The sequence below is a fragment of the Ischnura elegans genome, chromosome 5 (assembly GCF_921293095.1).
Source record: "Ischnura elegans chromosome 5, ioIscEleg1.1, whole genome shotgun sequence".
NCBI lineage: Eukaryota > Metazoa > Arthropoda > Insecta > Odonata > Coenagrionidae > Ischnura > Ischnura elegans.
This window is the reverse complement of record NC_060250.1, coordinates 122,431,584-122,448,863: the sequence shown is the minus strand read 5'-3', so window position 1 is coordinate 122,448,863 and position 17,280 is coordinate 122,431,584. Positions and strand designations below refer to the sequence as shown.

General features: G+C 36.0%; 2 protein-coding genes across 5 annotated transcripts in view; one reads left to right on the top strand and one right to left on the bottom strand.

Annotated features, from left to right (window-relative positions):
* The first annotated feature begins 127 nt into the window (after nucleotides 1–127).
* On the top strand, nucleotides 128–2,403 carry LOC124159498. The gene is made up of 2 exons (XM_046535342.1): nucleotides 128–317; nucleotides 408–2,403. Exon 2 carries the CDS (start codon nucleotides 595–597, stop codon nucleotides 766–768), a length of 174 nt encoding a protein of 57 aa, XP_046391298.1. The 5' UTR covers nucleotides 128–317; nucleotides 408–594; the 3' UTR covers nucleotides 769–2,403.
* LOC124159496 (PAN2-PAN3 deadenylation complex subunit PAN3) overlaps nucleotides 1,545–17,280 on the bottom strand; it is a 32,354-nt gene continuing 16,618 nt past the window's right edge. For all 4 annotated transcript variants that reach the window (XM_046535337.1, XM_046535340.1, XM_046535339.1 and 1 more), the window contains exons 8-13: nucleotides 16,642–16,806; nucleotides 13,220–13,572; nucleotides 9,091–9,230; nucleotides 7,315–7,590; nucleotides 5,312–5,474; nucleotides 1,545–3,323 (exon numbers count right to left, since the gene is read on the bottom strand). In XM_046535337.1, coding sequence (XP_046391293.1) covers nucleotides 3,162–3,323; nucleotides 5,312–5,474; nucleotides 7,315–7,590; nucleotides 9,091–9,230; nucleotides 13,220–13,572; nucleotides 16,642–16,806 — 1,259 coding nt within the window. In that variant the 3' untranslated portion in view covers nucleotides 1,545–3,161. The remainder of the gene's footprint in view (nucleotides 3,324–5,311; nucleotides 5,475–7,314; nucleotides 7,591–9,090; nucleotides 9,231–13,219; nucleotides 13,573–16,641; nucleotides 16,807–17,280) is intronic.

Here is a 17,280-nt window from a genome sequence, read left to right as displayed (position 1 = left end):
TTTAATAGCTGTGAGGGCGTTGTAGGCGTTGTTTTGGGCGTAGCTGGCGTTTTTACCTGTGAGTAACGGGAGTTTCGTGTTTCCTCTTCACTCTCCACTTGGTTTAATGAAATATTTACTCTTTCAGATTATGATCCCGTAATTCATTATGTCGGATAGCTCTGAACCTGTTCTTTCGGATAAAATTTACGGAGACTTCACCCCTTTCTACGTTGTCATTACAATCTGCACAGTCCTCGGCTTCGCATTGTTTCTTTTGAACATTGTTTTGGGTTGTTGCTCGAAGTATAGAGAGTACTGGCAAGATAGTGATACTGGTACACAATCAAATTCTGTATTATATTACTTTGTGTTGTGTAGCTTTCTGTCGTTGCATTTGTTTTACATAGTAATTGAAATCATTACAGGAAACCGCTGGATAGTGTCAGTTTGGACTAAAACTCCGACGAAGCAGCCTGCTCTGGACTACTCCGAATTGGAGAATTATTCGATACCCGTTGACCATTCATCATTTGACTCCCGACCTACCTCAGCTGACGAGTACCTAGAATTGCAAAGACGTCGAGAGTGTGAAGTATAACTTTGCCCACCACCATGTTTCATCCGTACTGGCCACCGTTAACTGCTCTGGCATTGTTTGTTATTGGCTCTATCATTTTAGTATTGAAGTATGGCCCTAAGTTATGCAAGGCTAGGCACGAGCCCCGCCCTTCCGACGATGATGATTGGGAGGGCAAAACGTACGAACAGAAAGTGTCATTCGCCTAGCATTTACTACTAACTAGGATTTACAAACCGACTTTCGCACATTTTAGATATTGGCGACTTTCATACCTCCTATTAAGAATGAAGTATTACTCACGAAGTGCATTTATTGCGTATGCATCAACAAAACCAAATTTTGTATGTTAATGCCGAATTTATATTCAGCCACGCTTAAAATGCCAAGTCACATGCATTAGGCATTGATGCGGCGTTAGGATGGTAGTTGTAAGACATCTTTTTAATCACTGCCGTGGGCAACGGCTGAAATGACACAACATTGCCCTTCATAATTTTTGGTGCATTTTTGCATGGTAATTGTTTTTTTAGGTACTGTTATTGAATCTTCCATTTTTTCTATTCTGTGCCGTACAAATTATTTCAGTCGTGAGCTCCACGAAGTTGAATGTTACTTTTTTGATTGTTTGTTTTCCTGCATTTGCAACCCATCATTTGAATTATTCTTGTGAACTACAGTCTTTGTACTGTACCTACTATATTTGTGCTGGGAACTTAGGAGCTTCCCTGAAGGGTTTTGAGAATTCTATATTTCTATTGATTTGAATTAGGTATTTGCTTGGGAAGATGTTACTTCCCAGTTTATTTTGTGTGAATGGCCTTGAAGTGTTTAATAATCAGTCCGTCCAATTCTGGCTTCAAGAGGCACAGCAATGAATGTATACAGTTTTTAGATGGTTGACTGGGATTGTTTAATCCTTATTGTACCAATTTTATTCTTCAAGGAATGAGTATTTTTTTAATCATGCTTTAATGACAAAATGTTAAATGTTTAAATTTTTTAATGAATCCGTCCATTTACAGTTTCATGTGACATTGCAACAAATTTAGGAAATTTCTCCACCTACATTCCGTCCTAATTATAAATAAGTACACATTTATATCATTGGAGTATTTTTGTATTTTAACTTTAAAAATTAAATTGTAGCCAATTTTTACAATGACATTTTATATGAAAAATAAAGTACATAATATAGAATGTTTTGTTTTACTTGTGTATCCATCATGGTATGATTCCTTATATGAAACATTTTGACAATATAGAAAAAAGTAAATAATGGAAGGAATCGCACATTTATTACTAAATTTTGTACCTTTTTTCAAACCATGTTGTTCTCCAAAAACTTAAAAGGATAATTCTGAGAGAAGTATAACATTAGGACAGCATCATAAAATCAATGAGATTCAGGGAAGCACTATGTAAAAACATCAAATATATTTACCAACAAAATAAAAGGGGCATTCATTCCTGAATATAAAACATTCTGTTATTAAAATTTATCACTTTTGTACCAAGAAAACTTTCAGGTGAGGTGTAAGTTATATAAATATAAATGGAAGACATCTCCACACTTGTAACAAAATTACAAAAATTATATGAGCAATAAATTAAACATCTATCCTAAAATGTTGGATGTAGAGAAAACCCACAGTAAAACATGATCAATTACGTACGAGCCACCCTAAACTAATGAATTAAACAAATGCATAGGTCTTTCATGAGTAAGGTCCACGAGCAAGCAGTGACGGCCATTTCAATAATCATTGCTCAGTACTAAAAAGTAAATTCAAAATTGATTCTTAAAATACTTGTGAACTTACAAAAAATAAGCCTGCCATGATCTGGATCAAAATCAGGACGAAAACATAAAGAGAGATCGTAAGCCTAACATATATCAAAGTGTCAGTAAATTCTTTGACCCTACACCAAATGATTTGTCCCCAAAAATAAAGTTTTCAATCTGCTTATAATACAAGAGGATCATTTTCACGATGAGAAATAAAATTGCCTCCTGAGACATTTAAAAGATGAAAAATTCTTAAAAAATAAACTTTTTGTCGTGCTGAGGCACACCTTGGAGCCCAACGGTTACGAGAAAGGAAAGCAAGCATGCTCCTCAGCAGTCCACTTTGTTCCCTAAATTTTATTCTGAAGAACAGAAGGGGCTTTCTCCTGCACTTGTATTTTATCAAAATTGGAATGCATTCACAGTCCACACATATGCATTAGAACAAAATCCCTTAAAAACTATTTGTGCTCCTCACATTAAATGCTACTCAATGGAGTATTATCACAATCACACTTCCTCACAATAAGACAATGACAATGGAGATGAGAACACTCACGTCATTCACATCTTTTACACCACTTACTGATTACACACGATTCTTTAAAATTCACGAGAGAGCTGTATAATAAAAAAAATATTTCATCTTAAGCATAGAATACCGTACGCAAATTTTTCAGCTTCAAATGTATTGATTTCACCACCTTAAGCTGGCATACGGTAAACAGTTTATCTAAACTATCACCACAGATAGATCATTTTACAATCCCAACCCTACTAACACATTATTCAGAGAAGGGAGATTTAAGTTGGCTAAGAGGTTGCAGAGTGAGAAGAAGCTGTAAGAGAATGCGAGTGGTGAGATGGCACTGAGGCCGAAGTCGTGATCTCTGCAAAGGAATTCTCCAAGCATTGTTTCAATTCAGCATACGTTACAACCAGAACACTCTGCTCGTCCCGGGACATCAGGCATATCTGTAAATGGCAACATGAATAAAAAAGAAAAAAGTGAATAAAATGCTCCCATTTGTTGATGCAACGGTACTGTTAAATAATCATTAAAATAAACTCGTGGGGCATAGCAGGGGTGACAACCCTATGGCACACCTGCCCAAGGTGGCACGCACAGCAATTTTATATTTTGGCATGAGCAGCTGGAAGGGAGCAAAGGGCTCGGTTGGCATCCAAGCAAATGAATCAATGAACTAAAATTTTGCCTATAGGAGGCAGCTGCCACCTTAAACCCAAAAGATACAAATCATCGGAATTTCCTTGGCATTGGGAAGAATAGTTGCATGTGGACCAAGGCTGTAGCTACAAAATTTTGGGGTCAAGGGGGTGTGTCAACCAAGGATATCAAAAGAAAATGATTCTTAGGTTCCGAAACAGTTGGTTCATATAAAGTTTCCATTCACAGAATTTAAAAGAAATAGGTACAAGATGAAATAATGATAATTTGAATTAAAAGCAACCTCTATCGAGCCAGCTTGGATGTTGATAAGTTTTGCACTTGCTATTCTTCTATGGTTCTGAATTTTGTACAGATGTACCTAGGGACCCAGAAAAGTGATACATGTATGAATGAACTCAGAGAAATCGGTGTAAAAACCATAGCTCCCACAGAGAAAAAAATCGCAAATTGTATTCTCCAGTGGTGAAAAACATATTTAGTAGGGATGGTTGGATCGGATACCTCGGATCCAAATATCCACGGATATTGCCCTTCATCGGATACATCAGATCCGAAGTCGCGGAAGACATCGGATCTGGATCTGAAATTTTGAATTATAGCTTCAGTGAATGCAACGCGCAATAAGGGGATAGTAAACGCGCAATTAGATAGTGGTGGGGATAAGTAAATAATAATCAAGCATTTATTTTGTACAATTAGTTAGCAAACATTTTTTCACCAAATGGGACTATGACTTTCATCATTTGTTTATAGATATATCAATAAAGAACATCACTGTTTTTCCTCAAAAGATTATATGCTACACTTAAAACATGTAAAATTCTGTATAAAATGTCACAGTTACATCTAAAAACAATTTTGCAAGTAAAAATTTATTTGCAAACGTTCATCAAAATTTGCTGTTATTACAAATGACAAGTTTTCACTTAGAGTAACTTAAAACATCAAAAGAATATATAAAAGAAACCTATATGCAATATTTCAGGGTCCCTAGGTTTAGCACACTGGAATACCGTACTGCTACTCTTCCCCTTGGCCATTTTCATGCTCAAATGTGTTTTCTACTAACACATAATCACGTGCAATTTTTTTCATCATTTGCTGATCGAATGTAAGAATATAACCTTTTCCAAAAATGCTAGGAAATAATTGATAGGATTAATAATTGAATAGACCAGAAACATCGCTTTATAGGCCACCTTCAGTGAACACATCAGGGTTGAATAGATAACACACAAAATAGGTCATCACTGATACCAGAAACGTGACTATTGGAAGGTGGTACGCCAAGTTGATTAAAAAGTTATTTTCCAGTCGTCATTAGCTATGGAGAGAGAATTTATAGAAGAGGAGAAATGTGTGAAAAATTACCTCATCCATGTGAGCTTGTTAAAAATTCTGGTAGTAACAACTAAAAGATATTTTCATTGAATTCAGTGACACTGTATTTAAGTTTTTTTACATTTATTTGATAAACACTGAAGTCGTGAGTGGTTTATTTAATTATAGTTGGAAGCAAATTAATGTCACCAGCTAATTAATGCTCATTCTTGAACGGCAAAGAAATTACTGCAGTCACTGCTCCACTATCACTATCAGGTAAAGCATACAGCACAACTGTTAGGAGAAGAACTTAGCCCATTTTTTCAGAGATAAAAATAATTCTACATTAACTATATAATTGGCAATTTTGGTAATGACCAAAGGGACCCCTTACATCAATCAGAATATCTAAAATGGCATTTTAAGGAGATGTAATGAAAATTATTACCCTGTCTGGTGCACCACAGTCAAGCTTATTGAGGCAGTGTGTGACATGAGCCATGTCTAACCATGGTCGCCCATCTTCTTCCACTTGATGGAACAAGTAGTCCCTAAAAAGTTTGAGCATGTAACGATCTCCAGTTTCACTCCATGAACCGTCTAGATTCAACCTGCACATAGAAAGGAAAAAGTCGGAAATTAATAGTAGAAAATGGAAGAGAAAAACCTAATTTGCTTACCTGCTTAAGCTTTATTTTTTTATAACTTGACAACTAATAATGCATATCCTTATTGAATATGAAGCACTTTAATAACTTTAAGCAATTATGTCATCAAACTAGCATACAATTTTTGCTATTAATTTCTCATCACTGCTCTCATACCGAGTCATTAAGCACAACATTTACAATAGTAATAAGTTCATTCAATAGAAGAGGTACAAACACAATGAACATGGAAATTGTGAAAGATATCATATAATGCAATCCACACTTTGGAATAAAAGGAAATTGCATCAACAGTAATTTTTGCTGAGTAAATATTTTTTCAGAGCATACTTAAACATTTTTACAAGGGAGATATGTGATATGAACATTTAGTTTGTTACATATTACACAAATATCTTTGTTTTATATCCATTACATGAATATCTTTACTTGTTCTGGTGTTGTGACTATGAATATCAATGTTTGTAACTAAGTAATTGGGATTATTTTCGATAAAAACTGAGCAGTTAAGTACAGAGATGAAAAGGTCAAGATTTGATGTTCCTTACATAGAGGCCTACCAGGTAATCTCACACATACACCAGCAATGTCTTTGTTCACTCTATTCTGAACTGAAAAGGCTATTCCTATGCTTGTAAACACCCGGGTAACAATAGGCGGTTGGTAGCTTTAAATAAGGAAGGGAGACAGAAAATTTGATCGAGAAAGTGAGCAGACATGCCCGGCAGAATCGGACACAACAAAGAAAAGAAAGTTAGGAGAAAGCAAAATGGAGAGAAAAAAATGAAAAATAAGATTCTAGAGAGAGAAACATGAGCCAAGAGTACAAGCGAGAAAGAGAGGGTGGCATAGCAGGAGTGCAAACAATAGGTGCCCAAGGAAAGCAGAGACTTCCAAGAGGGGAGATTCAAGGGGAGGCAAGAACATCCACACTAATAACCATTACCAGAGTAATTGCAAAAAGGAGCTGAGATATCTCATACAAAATTTAAAGAATCTATCCTGTTTTTGTCAAATTATCCAGGAATATTTTCAACCATTTATAAATAGGTCTACTTCATGCTGTACATAAGGCCCAACCATTTCTTTGAATAAATTAAATTTGTTTGTGCATGAGTAAGCTTTTTGGTGCTTGTTTTTTATGTTGAAATATCTTGCATATTATTCATGTGGATGAGTCTTCATTAATAGATTGTATATCAGAAAAGAGAAATGAAAGGTAATCCATAGAAGGGAGACATGGCTTCTTAATTGTAGGAGGCATTGCCCCAGAAGATTATGCCATAGTCAGAAGTGGGAGTATTTTAGCATAGTAAATTATGTATCTTGAGTGCCTCATGGGAGGTTATTTATGACAATTTTCTTATCATGAAGATACCAGGTGATATTTTTCAATAACTGCATCAACATGAAATTCTCAGCCAAGATCATCAGATGAAGGAATGCCCATAAATTTGACAGTACAAGAAGGTATAACTAGTATTAGAAGGCCTGTATAACTAGCTTTAGAAGCATACTGGAAATATTTGGGATAAATTTATAATGAAAGAGCAGGTAAACAGTTTTGATTATTTTGCTGAAAATCACTGATTCTGCACCATTCTACAATTATATTGACTGAGATTCTGGTGTTGGCAACTAGGTTTTCCATGTTATCACCAGTTTTATCAATGGCTTTCACTTCGATAACAGAGGGTCTTCATAAAAAGTGGGTTCATTGTAAGTGGGCCCCCCTAAATTATTAAATCACAAACGCTTCTACATTAATTGCATGGAAACTTACTCAGGTCGCTCATTTATGGCACCAAGTTTCACTAAAAGACGACAGAGTCGTCCATTTTCCATTTCTTTTGCAACTTCCTCCTCTAGAGTGTCAGCCCTCAATGCAAGGACATCCAATTGCGTGTAAAAACGAGCTCCAATCATGGGCATCAAATCGGCAACACTGTGTGCTCGACTATTTCCAACATTTACTGGTGATCCTGAGGAGCCCAATCCTCCAGATGAAGATGAGCCTAACTGAGCAGATTGCTGCTGAGGAGGACCTGACAGAAGATAACTGAACCAAAAAGATTCAAATATAAGACAGCAGCAGCACATACAAAACTGCAATCAATTTTAATTTTTATTGGGAAGCAACAAAATAATAAATGTTTCATGAAAATTTATACAATACTATACATTCTTAATGATAAGTCATACTTGAGAATGGTCAAGCATTTTTACCATGTGTCAAATGCCAAGAGGAAGCAATCAAAAAACTAGAAAAATATATGAAAGAGAATGGAAGAAAAATGTTGATTTGTATCATTTGACAACTTTTGTAACTATTTCATAAAGATGAATATTATTAAACAACATTAGAAATGATATGAAACATTTATGAGTGGCCAGGCATTATATTCAGTATTAAAATAATAGAGCAAATAATCAAATAGCAAGAAAAATAGTAACTAGCCAGTGCTTATATTGAAAAGAATGATTAATTTATATAATTTATGTATCAATCTCCCAAGTCCATGATACATATATACATATCTTAATATATTGATAACTTACACTACTGAATACTATCTATTTCTAACATAGACTCAGATAAATTTTCCTTAAGAAAAAAAAATGCCTTGCTGAACATACTTTCCTAACATAAAAGGATTCACAATAGTACCAGATCAAATTAAAATAAAGCTTCTATCTTTAGCATTAAAAGTTGGCTATTAATAAAAATACATTTTAAAAAATTGAAAACTTGCGAACATAAAAATTAAGGCTCATTCACGTGAAAGTTATGAGTCCATTTACACCTCCACAAACAAAATTTATTTCAAACCTTTTTCCATCCACGAGAAAAAAGATGAAGTGAATGATCGAGGCAGTCGTGTAGACCCCCACTTTATGATAGACTTAACTTACAACAGACTTGGCATTCAGTCTAAACTGATTTTATGTGAGTCCCTTTGAATTTCAAATTTTGCTGAATATATTTCCAGGTGCATAATACCTTATCAATTATGTAATTCTTCTCGTTATTTATTCCCAAAACTTTAATACAGCAACAGAAAAATGTGCTGATGCTCTTCAAACTGGTACCTCATCTGGAAATAATCCCAATTCAACATATGATGGACTTTGATTTACCATTTATTGGTCCTCCAAAAAAGATAAATATCGAAAAGTGAGGGTCCACTGAAATGCACTTTCCATTTCCCCACTTTATTTCACGTTATTACACCATCTGGCACAGCAAAATATTTCGTTAACAAGAAAGATATACTCCGGCAGTGAAGATTTCTCAGGTTTCACCACTGGCAAGATCCTCCATCTCCCCTGACAATGATTCGATGTGTAACTTGCCCATCCTACACAGGGATTCAGTAATCCAATGAGATTCCTGAATCTCTGAGAAGATACCGAGGACCTTACCTGTAATGAAACATGAGAAATCTTCACTGCCATTCTTTGGCAGGAAAAAAACTGACAAAACACGATCCACTCCCTCTGAAAATTCTAAATATGTTACATCTAAAAATTGAAATGTCACTCTTCCAGGAAAACTCACAGAATGAGGTTGCGAAGATCGGGTGAGTAGGAGCGGGAGACCAAATCTAGAGAGGCCTGAAGGTGGTCTCGGTGCGGGGCCGCAAGGGAGCGGCATGCCAATGACAGCACCAAACGGCCCAGCGCACGCAAATCCTCTTGCTGCCCCAATAGAGGGCCAATGGGCACAGGAGGGAGGGGTCAAAGGAGATCAGTAGAGGGCAGAGGGTTTTCACAAATAGTCAAGCTACTTCATAACAATAAACACAGCCAACAGTTACACCTGCGAGGAGGATTGCCATCAAATATGGATATCTCCACTTACATCTACATGAAACATAGTAGACAGCCCTTTTTCAAAGATAAAGACAAAGAACACCAAAAAAATTCTTTATTCACCTCATTGTTTTGCTAATTCCATACCCATTTGATTTCAATTCTTGGTTTCTGTTAGATATTGTAGATCACACATACATGCCATTACACTCGATTTAATGGTGATTAGATTCGGCTTAACTTTTTAACCCAAAGGCAATAACACAAGAACTATATCTAGGCGTGTATTTGTATAATATAGAATAATTATGATTCTTAAAAACAGTTGGTCATCATTTATTACATGAAAAGCAATCAAAATTGTATAAACTTTTAAAATTCCAAATAAACTCTCAAAATAACATAAATGAGGATCAAATAAGAAATAAGCTAGTGATGTAAATATTTATGCTATTATAAATAAATAAAATACGTAATATCAATTTAAATTTAGGTAGCAATTCATTATTTTATCATAGATAACGCAACAATGATTACGAATAGAACGATAATGATATGACAAATTGACTGGCACTTACGATACCTGAAGTATTTGTAAAGTAGAATTTAACAAACAAATTTTAGCTTTTTACAGCCTTATTCAAGAAATACCTGCTGACTAGCCAGCTATGTTCTTTACAGAGTCACCTGCAAGGGCATTTGACGTGAAAAAATTCCATGGAAAAAAAATCATTTGACTTAACTAGGATACCATATTGATGAAAAAAAAGTTCTCTCTCCACATAAGAAAAAAGATGTATTAGTTATAGTAAAAATGATGTGGTAGCTTAAGTCATACATTTGAAGTATTTATCAATACCATGAGAATCATCAATCATGATGTACAGCCACAATTAGTATTTGTGCTTCGGATATTTTGAGTGAGAGCTTTTGGTGACAGCAATGGCATTAGCATGAGCTTGTCTTCCTATAAATCTGGGCATAAACAGGTTTTATGGGAAGATCCACACCCTCTAGGAATAATTGTTTCTATCAACCATTCCTAAACAGGGACAATTTCTCTGCACAAGCCATTCTGGGAAAAAGAGGTGAGTGTGACTGATCAAGATATCATTCATGCCCAGCCACACATCTCCTCTAACACACATGAAAAAAGTCAGACCTTATTTTTATTTCCTTTGAATAATTTGTCCCTCTCTGACCTCTGATACTGCATGTGCCCTTCAAGGTTCACTAATCAATTGGGGATCCTCAACCTATCTTTGTTGCATTTGTGAAGCATCCATTCTTTGCTGGAAAATGCTAAACTTCTAGAACATAAGTTTGTGATTTGAATTACAGGGGACATAATACACTATTTTCACGAGTCATAACAATGTTTTTTTGCGGCTGGGACCATGACTTACATTTTTAATTTGGTAATGTTGAAAATTTAAAATATCGTTTAGTTGACATACTTGGTGACCACGATAAAAATGGCTCGACGATAAGCCCATGGTGACTCTGCTACAAAAAGTTTTTGTAATTAAATTGCTTGTGTTAAAGTCTACCGCAAACTTGAACCACTTTCAGTTTTAAGAGTAATGCTAAGCTAATTTGCCGAAGAAAATGCGATGCCAGACAAAAACCCACATGGACCAAAAATTTAAAATGCTTCAATATACAAAACTGAGGTATGATACAAAGAGATTATTAGCACATGTATTACAAAATGGAATGATTCAGAAGAGCAAAAAATCTCTAGTAAGTGATAATAAATCTTAAAAAAGGTATTCTGGATCAATGGGTATATCTAATCACAAGCAAAGAAGTCATCAAAAAAAAGAAACATTTTATAGCAAAAGGACAAGAGCAAAAATATAAATAACAACCTTCTGGTTCATTTTTTTCCTCTATGGAGTGAAAGTGATCAATCTTCTATATTATTTCTACTGTATAGATACCTTTTCCTTAACTTATACGCAACCAAACTCTACAAATGAGGTACCAAAATTCACAGAATTTATCAGAGAACATGCAACGGTATATCTTACTTCCTAAATATTGCTATTGTTTCCTAAAATTGGTTTTTAAATAATAAAAAAAAATAAAAAAAAAGAAGAAAAAAAACTGTAAATATTCCTTACGTTAACGGTGCAGAAACTGGTAAATTTGTTCATTTGCAACAATATATCGCATTCTTTAAATAACTTTTATCAAAATGCGGCTGATTCCATATTCACATCTCCTGTTGATACGTAAGTATGAGTCATAATGTGCGTTTAACAGAGGATAGTGTAATTACTCCCAATGATGTGTTCAAAAAGGTCCTCTGACCTCAATTTGTACATGAACATTCCAATTAAATTTGTACATAAGACCCTGCCTTTTTTTTTCTACATTTTAAAATTAGAAACGCGCGTATCCCTCAGTGGACCTGCATTGAAAAGAGCGGGGGAAGCCCGCTGGGAGCAGGCGCAGCACACTCGTTCCATTCTTAAATGGTGAGAAAAATATAATTCCATTTCAAAATGTAAGAGGTACACATTAGAATAGTCAAACATTATTAATTAGAGCAATGCAGCACTCTGCAAATAATACATATCGTAAGCTAACAGTTTCCACTTCCTTTTGACTAAAGAGTGTTCAGCAGCTTGGCATTCAAAAATTCCTCAAATTTACAGGTTTTCTAGAAAACTTTTTTTCAGACAAAATATTGACTTTTTCTTATTAATCATTAGAGACTGTTACTAGTTACTTTTTTTGGAAAAAATCTAAGCATTATTTTCCAACATGAAAATAAACAAAAGACCAGACATTATAGAACTTTAAAATTGTTTCCTTACAAAACCACATCACCAAAATTTCTTAGATTTAATTAATACTCTATTAGTGCTCAGGAAAAAGGCTAAATTACAGCCAGACTCGGCTAATATTAGCACTGATATTAAAGAATCAACATCAAAAACAAACTGAAGGAATTGGGTTTACCCAGGGTAATAGCTTATGTTTGGAAAAAGAAATTCCAAATGCCAAAAATTCCAAAAACACGTAATTCCTGGAAATAGCAGAAACTAATAAATTTGACTACAAGAGGGAAACTGAACTTAGCAAATTTCCAATAAAGGTATGGTTATTTAAGCCACTGATTTACAGACTATGACCAGTATGTCACAAGGCATACATAGAAAACATTAGAACTACTATCTGTTGTCACAGACATACAATTTTTGACAGCACCACAGCAATTTGACTCAGGAACTTTGTCGAAAAAGGCACATAGCTTCCGAGGCTGCTTTGTATAATAACAACAGTTTCTGAGTCAATAAATAATTCCCTGATATTTCATCGACATTACCAGTGAAAAAGAAATTCCTTTATTTTTCCTAATCTTCCAAGTTTTTCAGAACACCCTGAACAAATTTAGTGCCAGGGAGGCATATTGTTCATTTGCTTAACATTGGCTGCCTATAATTTAATCATCATGAACATTTTAACATTTTTGATGCAAGGATATAATAATAATTAGTAAAAAAATCACAATTGCACCAAACACCAAAGAAAAATATTAAACTCATGAATTACTTTCTTTGACTTACCTCAAGAGATTATGCATAGTTGAAGCTTAAAATCCGACTAGGAATCATATTTAGAAAGGAACACTTAAAGTGAGCATTGAAAGATAGGCAATTAAAGTGTGTGTACAAACTCAAGTCACAAAACTTTTAAGTATTTGGCAAATTGAGAGAAAATGCTTATTTTAGTGAATTAACAACAAAAAAAGACTGTTAAAGCTGCCAACCATGCAAAAATATCGGCACAAATTATGTCATCACAGAAAAGCACACTTTATTCTATGTCCTCTAGCTATACATAGCTGTCACCATGATACAAACCTGATAATGAGAAACCATAGCCAGGAAGGCTGAAGGTGCAGAGTTTGATGACGAGGACTGCCCTGATTGGGAGGGTGAGGACGTGGCGCCAACGGCTGGGGATGAAGCACCACCTGTCACCGAGCTAGGGGGAGGGGGTGGGGGAGGGGGGGATGGTGCCGAGGAGGAGGGGTCAAATGAGGCCAAAACGTCTGGGATACCACATCCTGATAATCTTAACCTTGTCTTGCCACACACAAGCACTCTGTGAGGTTCTAAAGAGCCACGAAGGGCCAATCCAGCACCATGCACAACTCTCACAGCTGACGTGATTTGAATAATATAGTTCCATATTAAGGACTCTGGGAGCAGATCTGGAAAGATAAAATGATTCTTAGGTTAATCACAACCATGATTACAGTCAATGAGGTTATCTCAGGCATGACTTTGGGGATTTTGCCATTCACATTGAACATGAAAAGCCAGGACTTTGCAATTCAGCGTTAATTTTATAAAACCGACCCAGGTTTTGACAATGCATGCCATCATCAGGGTTACACACGCAATGGTAACCACAATACTTATGCACCACATGTGTGAGAGTGTATCCTGACGATGATGTGCTACATTGAAACCTAGGACATTTAAATAAATTTATGTGGAATCATGAAGTCCTAGCTTTTTATTTTCAACATAATAATAAATTAAATGAATTTTGTTTATGTAAGGTTTTCAAATAACAAGAAGTTGTCTGATATACAAATGATGGGATACTATGAGATACATACAGCACCTCTAACCAAAATATTAAAAATACATGGAATACCATGAAATCCACTACTGACAGCATTTAAGTTTTTCAGCTCTAATTGATTGACACAGAGATTTATAGTTAAAACAAGGCTACTAATATTCAACATAGTCCAAACAGCACAATTTCGGAAGAAACAAGCGTAGCATAAGCGCATTCAAACAAGACGAGACGGACTGGAAACTCAGGCAACGCAAACTGCGTATATCACATTGCTGCGCCTTCGCCCCTTCGCATTGAAGGCAATGACGTCACATGCAAGATCGGACATGTTCTTCCCTTGCTCCTTCACTCATAGCCTCGTTGCTTGAAATACGGAGGGAGTGTGCTCCTTCCCCTCGACCTCTCCTTCAGCGTTCTTCACTTATAAGCATTTCTGATTTCTTCTATCCACCATTTAGTCCAACAATGTACACACTCTTTCAAATGTTTTAAACAGCAGGTTTTGACACCAATATAATTTTCAGTTGCAAAAATCCTCATATTAGCGTCTGAAGATGATTTTTGAAAAATCAGGTCCTCAGCGTAATGGAAATTGCTCGGCAAGACAGATGTTGACTCTTAACCAGGTATGTCCTTCAAAAGTACGCGTTTCTCTAGGTTTGATATGCGATTACTATCTGCAGTATGAATGCCACGGGATGCCCACTCGTGGCAGTAAATTTAGCCCGCCCTCCGGAACGAAAAACCCTGCACGATCATTTCCATGTTCACCTCTGAGGTACCGACATGGCGGCGAGATGCTTACAAGTAAAGCAAATAGGAGCACTTTAAAAATACGTCAACAAGGAAGAAACTCCCCTGCCTGCTGCTTGTTTTTGACCTAGGGTTTCAGATGACTGACTCTCGCTGAAAACCAAGGTCACTCAGTTCCCCTTTGACTTGCGACCAGGGAAGGGGTGGGAGGTGGAGGGGGAAAGATAAGAAATTTGTGTAAGAGACGCACCCCCAATTTCGGCTACAATTTCTGGGAAAAAAGGTGCGCCTCTTACACGCTTTTATACGGTACTCAGGCATGTTTATGCCACAACCAGCCATGGACAAACAAGAGATGGAGGGGGTAGTGAAAGTGAATGCAATGGGGGAAGTGGGAGCAGCGACAAAGAGAGTGACAATTGCATGAGTCAAGGTCAGGCACTTGCCTGTACATCCAGTTTGCTGAAGTACATGGGGCAGTGGGAATACAAGTACATGCATTACAGTACATGACATTAACATCACTGAAACATCTGCAGTTGGATGAAGAAAGCTTGCAATGAATCCTTGAAGTAATCTTAAATAACAGACTACGTGTATAAGTAATAATATATTGTTTTATCAATGTAAATTATGAACATTTTAAGCAGTGACGTCATGGCAAAATTAGCAGTACCGGAATGCACTTTCCTTAACTTTCTTTAGAGGTGAAATATTACTCTGTGTTATTTTTATTACAAGTCATTATTTACATTTTATTACTTATCTTTTTTGTTTTGGTTATGAATGTATAAATTTGAAATTTTGAGGCAGCAAAATTGATGTAAATGTTATTTGACTACTGTGCCTTTTGTTAAGCAGAGCTGGAATGGCATTCCAGCACCATGACACCACTGATTATAAGAGATTAAAATGAAAGTTTGTATTATCTGTATTTTATGACTATTCATGCCACCTCTCCCCATCATGAGCCCAGATAATTGGGAGCTCGCTGTACTGAAAAAAGCTTGGTGAAGGAGTAATATACAGTGAGTCCTTGTTCTACGTCACCCCGTTTAACGTCATTTCGCGATAACGTCACAAAAATTTTGAGATCGTCATTTGTTTATCGCACCTTCGCTCTGCGATAACGTCAAGTCTTTTAAATTTCACGTGAGAAAAAAGGCGAAGTGGCAAGCATTGTAGGTTGTTCGTTTAGTGGGCGGTAATACAGTCAGTCTGTACAAAGTGTAAAACAGTGTGTATATTCTTAATTGCGATTACAGTATTAGCCAATTTTAGCACCAGAGACATTTCCCCGAAAATGCCCAAGAGAACAATGTTCACAATAATTTTGGTTCCTGTTACTGCGACGATGTTTCAGCGATGATGATGCCCAGGCGACGCCCGCCCACCTAAATTTGCAATTATAACCATCTCTTCGATTTCATAATCCCAGTTTGCCCGCCCTCGTTCATTTCCGCCATTTTGATTTTGCTCCTGACCGGTCCAAAAGGAGTCTCGTAGCGAACGTAGCGCCTATGGACCGGTGCACCGGAGCACCGTCTTTAGCGTCTGGTACTGGAAGAAGCGTTCTTTGGACCACACCCCATAGCGAAATCGAAAAGCAAATGCGGGAAGATACAAAAATGGAGGAGGATTTACGTTACTGCTGCTATTGTCGTCGATGAAGACAGGAACTCGTATTTACGCTATAATTTTGCATTCCCATCGTAAAAAATGCCCCAGATATGATACATTATAATTTTTTCGCATAGGAATTGTGAGGTCTAGGAGCCGATATTCACTTTTTACATTGTTTTTTATGGGATATTATGCTTCGATTAACGTCATTTCATTTATTGTCACATTTTTCAGGAACGGTAAGTGACGTTAAACGAGGACTCACAGTACACGATTATACAATAAAAAACTTTCGTTTTCCTTGATTACTTACTGGAATGCTGGCGTAGTAAAGTATTTTTATGATGACTATATGGCCTAGGAGCCGACGGATCTGAGCTGAATGCATCAATATAGCCATTCATGGCTTCTGCTTGACTGAAGTGCTTGTCCAGGAGAGTCTCAGCACCAGCATGGAAGTCAAATACAAATACCAGGGCTGCAGGCCATTATTTGTCATATGAAATGAAGCACAAATATTTATTTGATAAGTACATTTACTGTTTTATTACTCTTCCCATTCATTCAAGACATTTTTTAAAATAATAATAATAACAAATGAGATCAAATAAATACATACGAACTTGAGGACAAAGTGACTGAATGATTCACAGGAAAGATCTAACATTACCATCACCGAGGTGATACTACAATTAAGTTCATAATTTAAGGATATTCATGATCTAGTAAAGAGGGTCAACCTAAACATTTCTCTAAAATCAAGCCACAAGGGAAAGAAAAACATTAATAACAGAGCAAAGTATAAAAACTGAAAAGAGGTAGATAAAATGCCTTTGTTCTGCATCCTAAAAATCACCTTAGACACATATTCATGTCCTATTCATATGATCCTATTGATATTTTGAATTTTAGGATTAAAAAATTAGCTAAAAAAATTAACCAACAAACTCTT

Coding starts and splice junctions, on each gene's coding strand:
- LOC124159498 (XM_046535342.1), top strand. CDS start 595: ATGTTTCATCCGTACTGGCCACCGTTAACTGCTCTGGCATTGTTTGTT.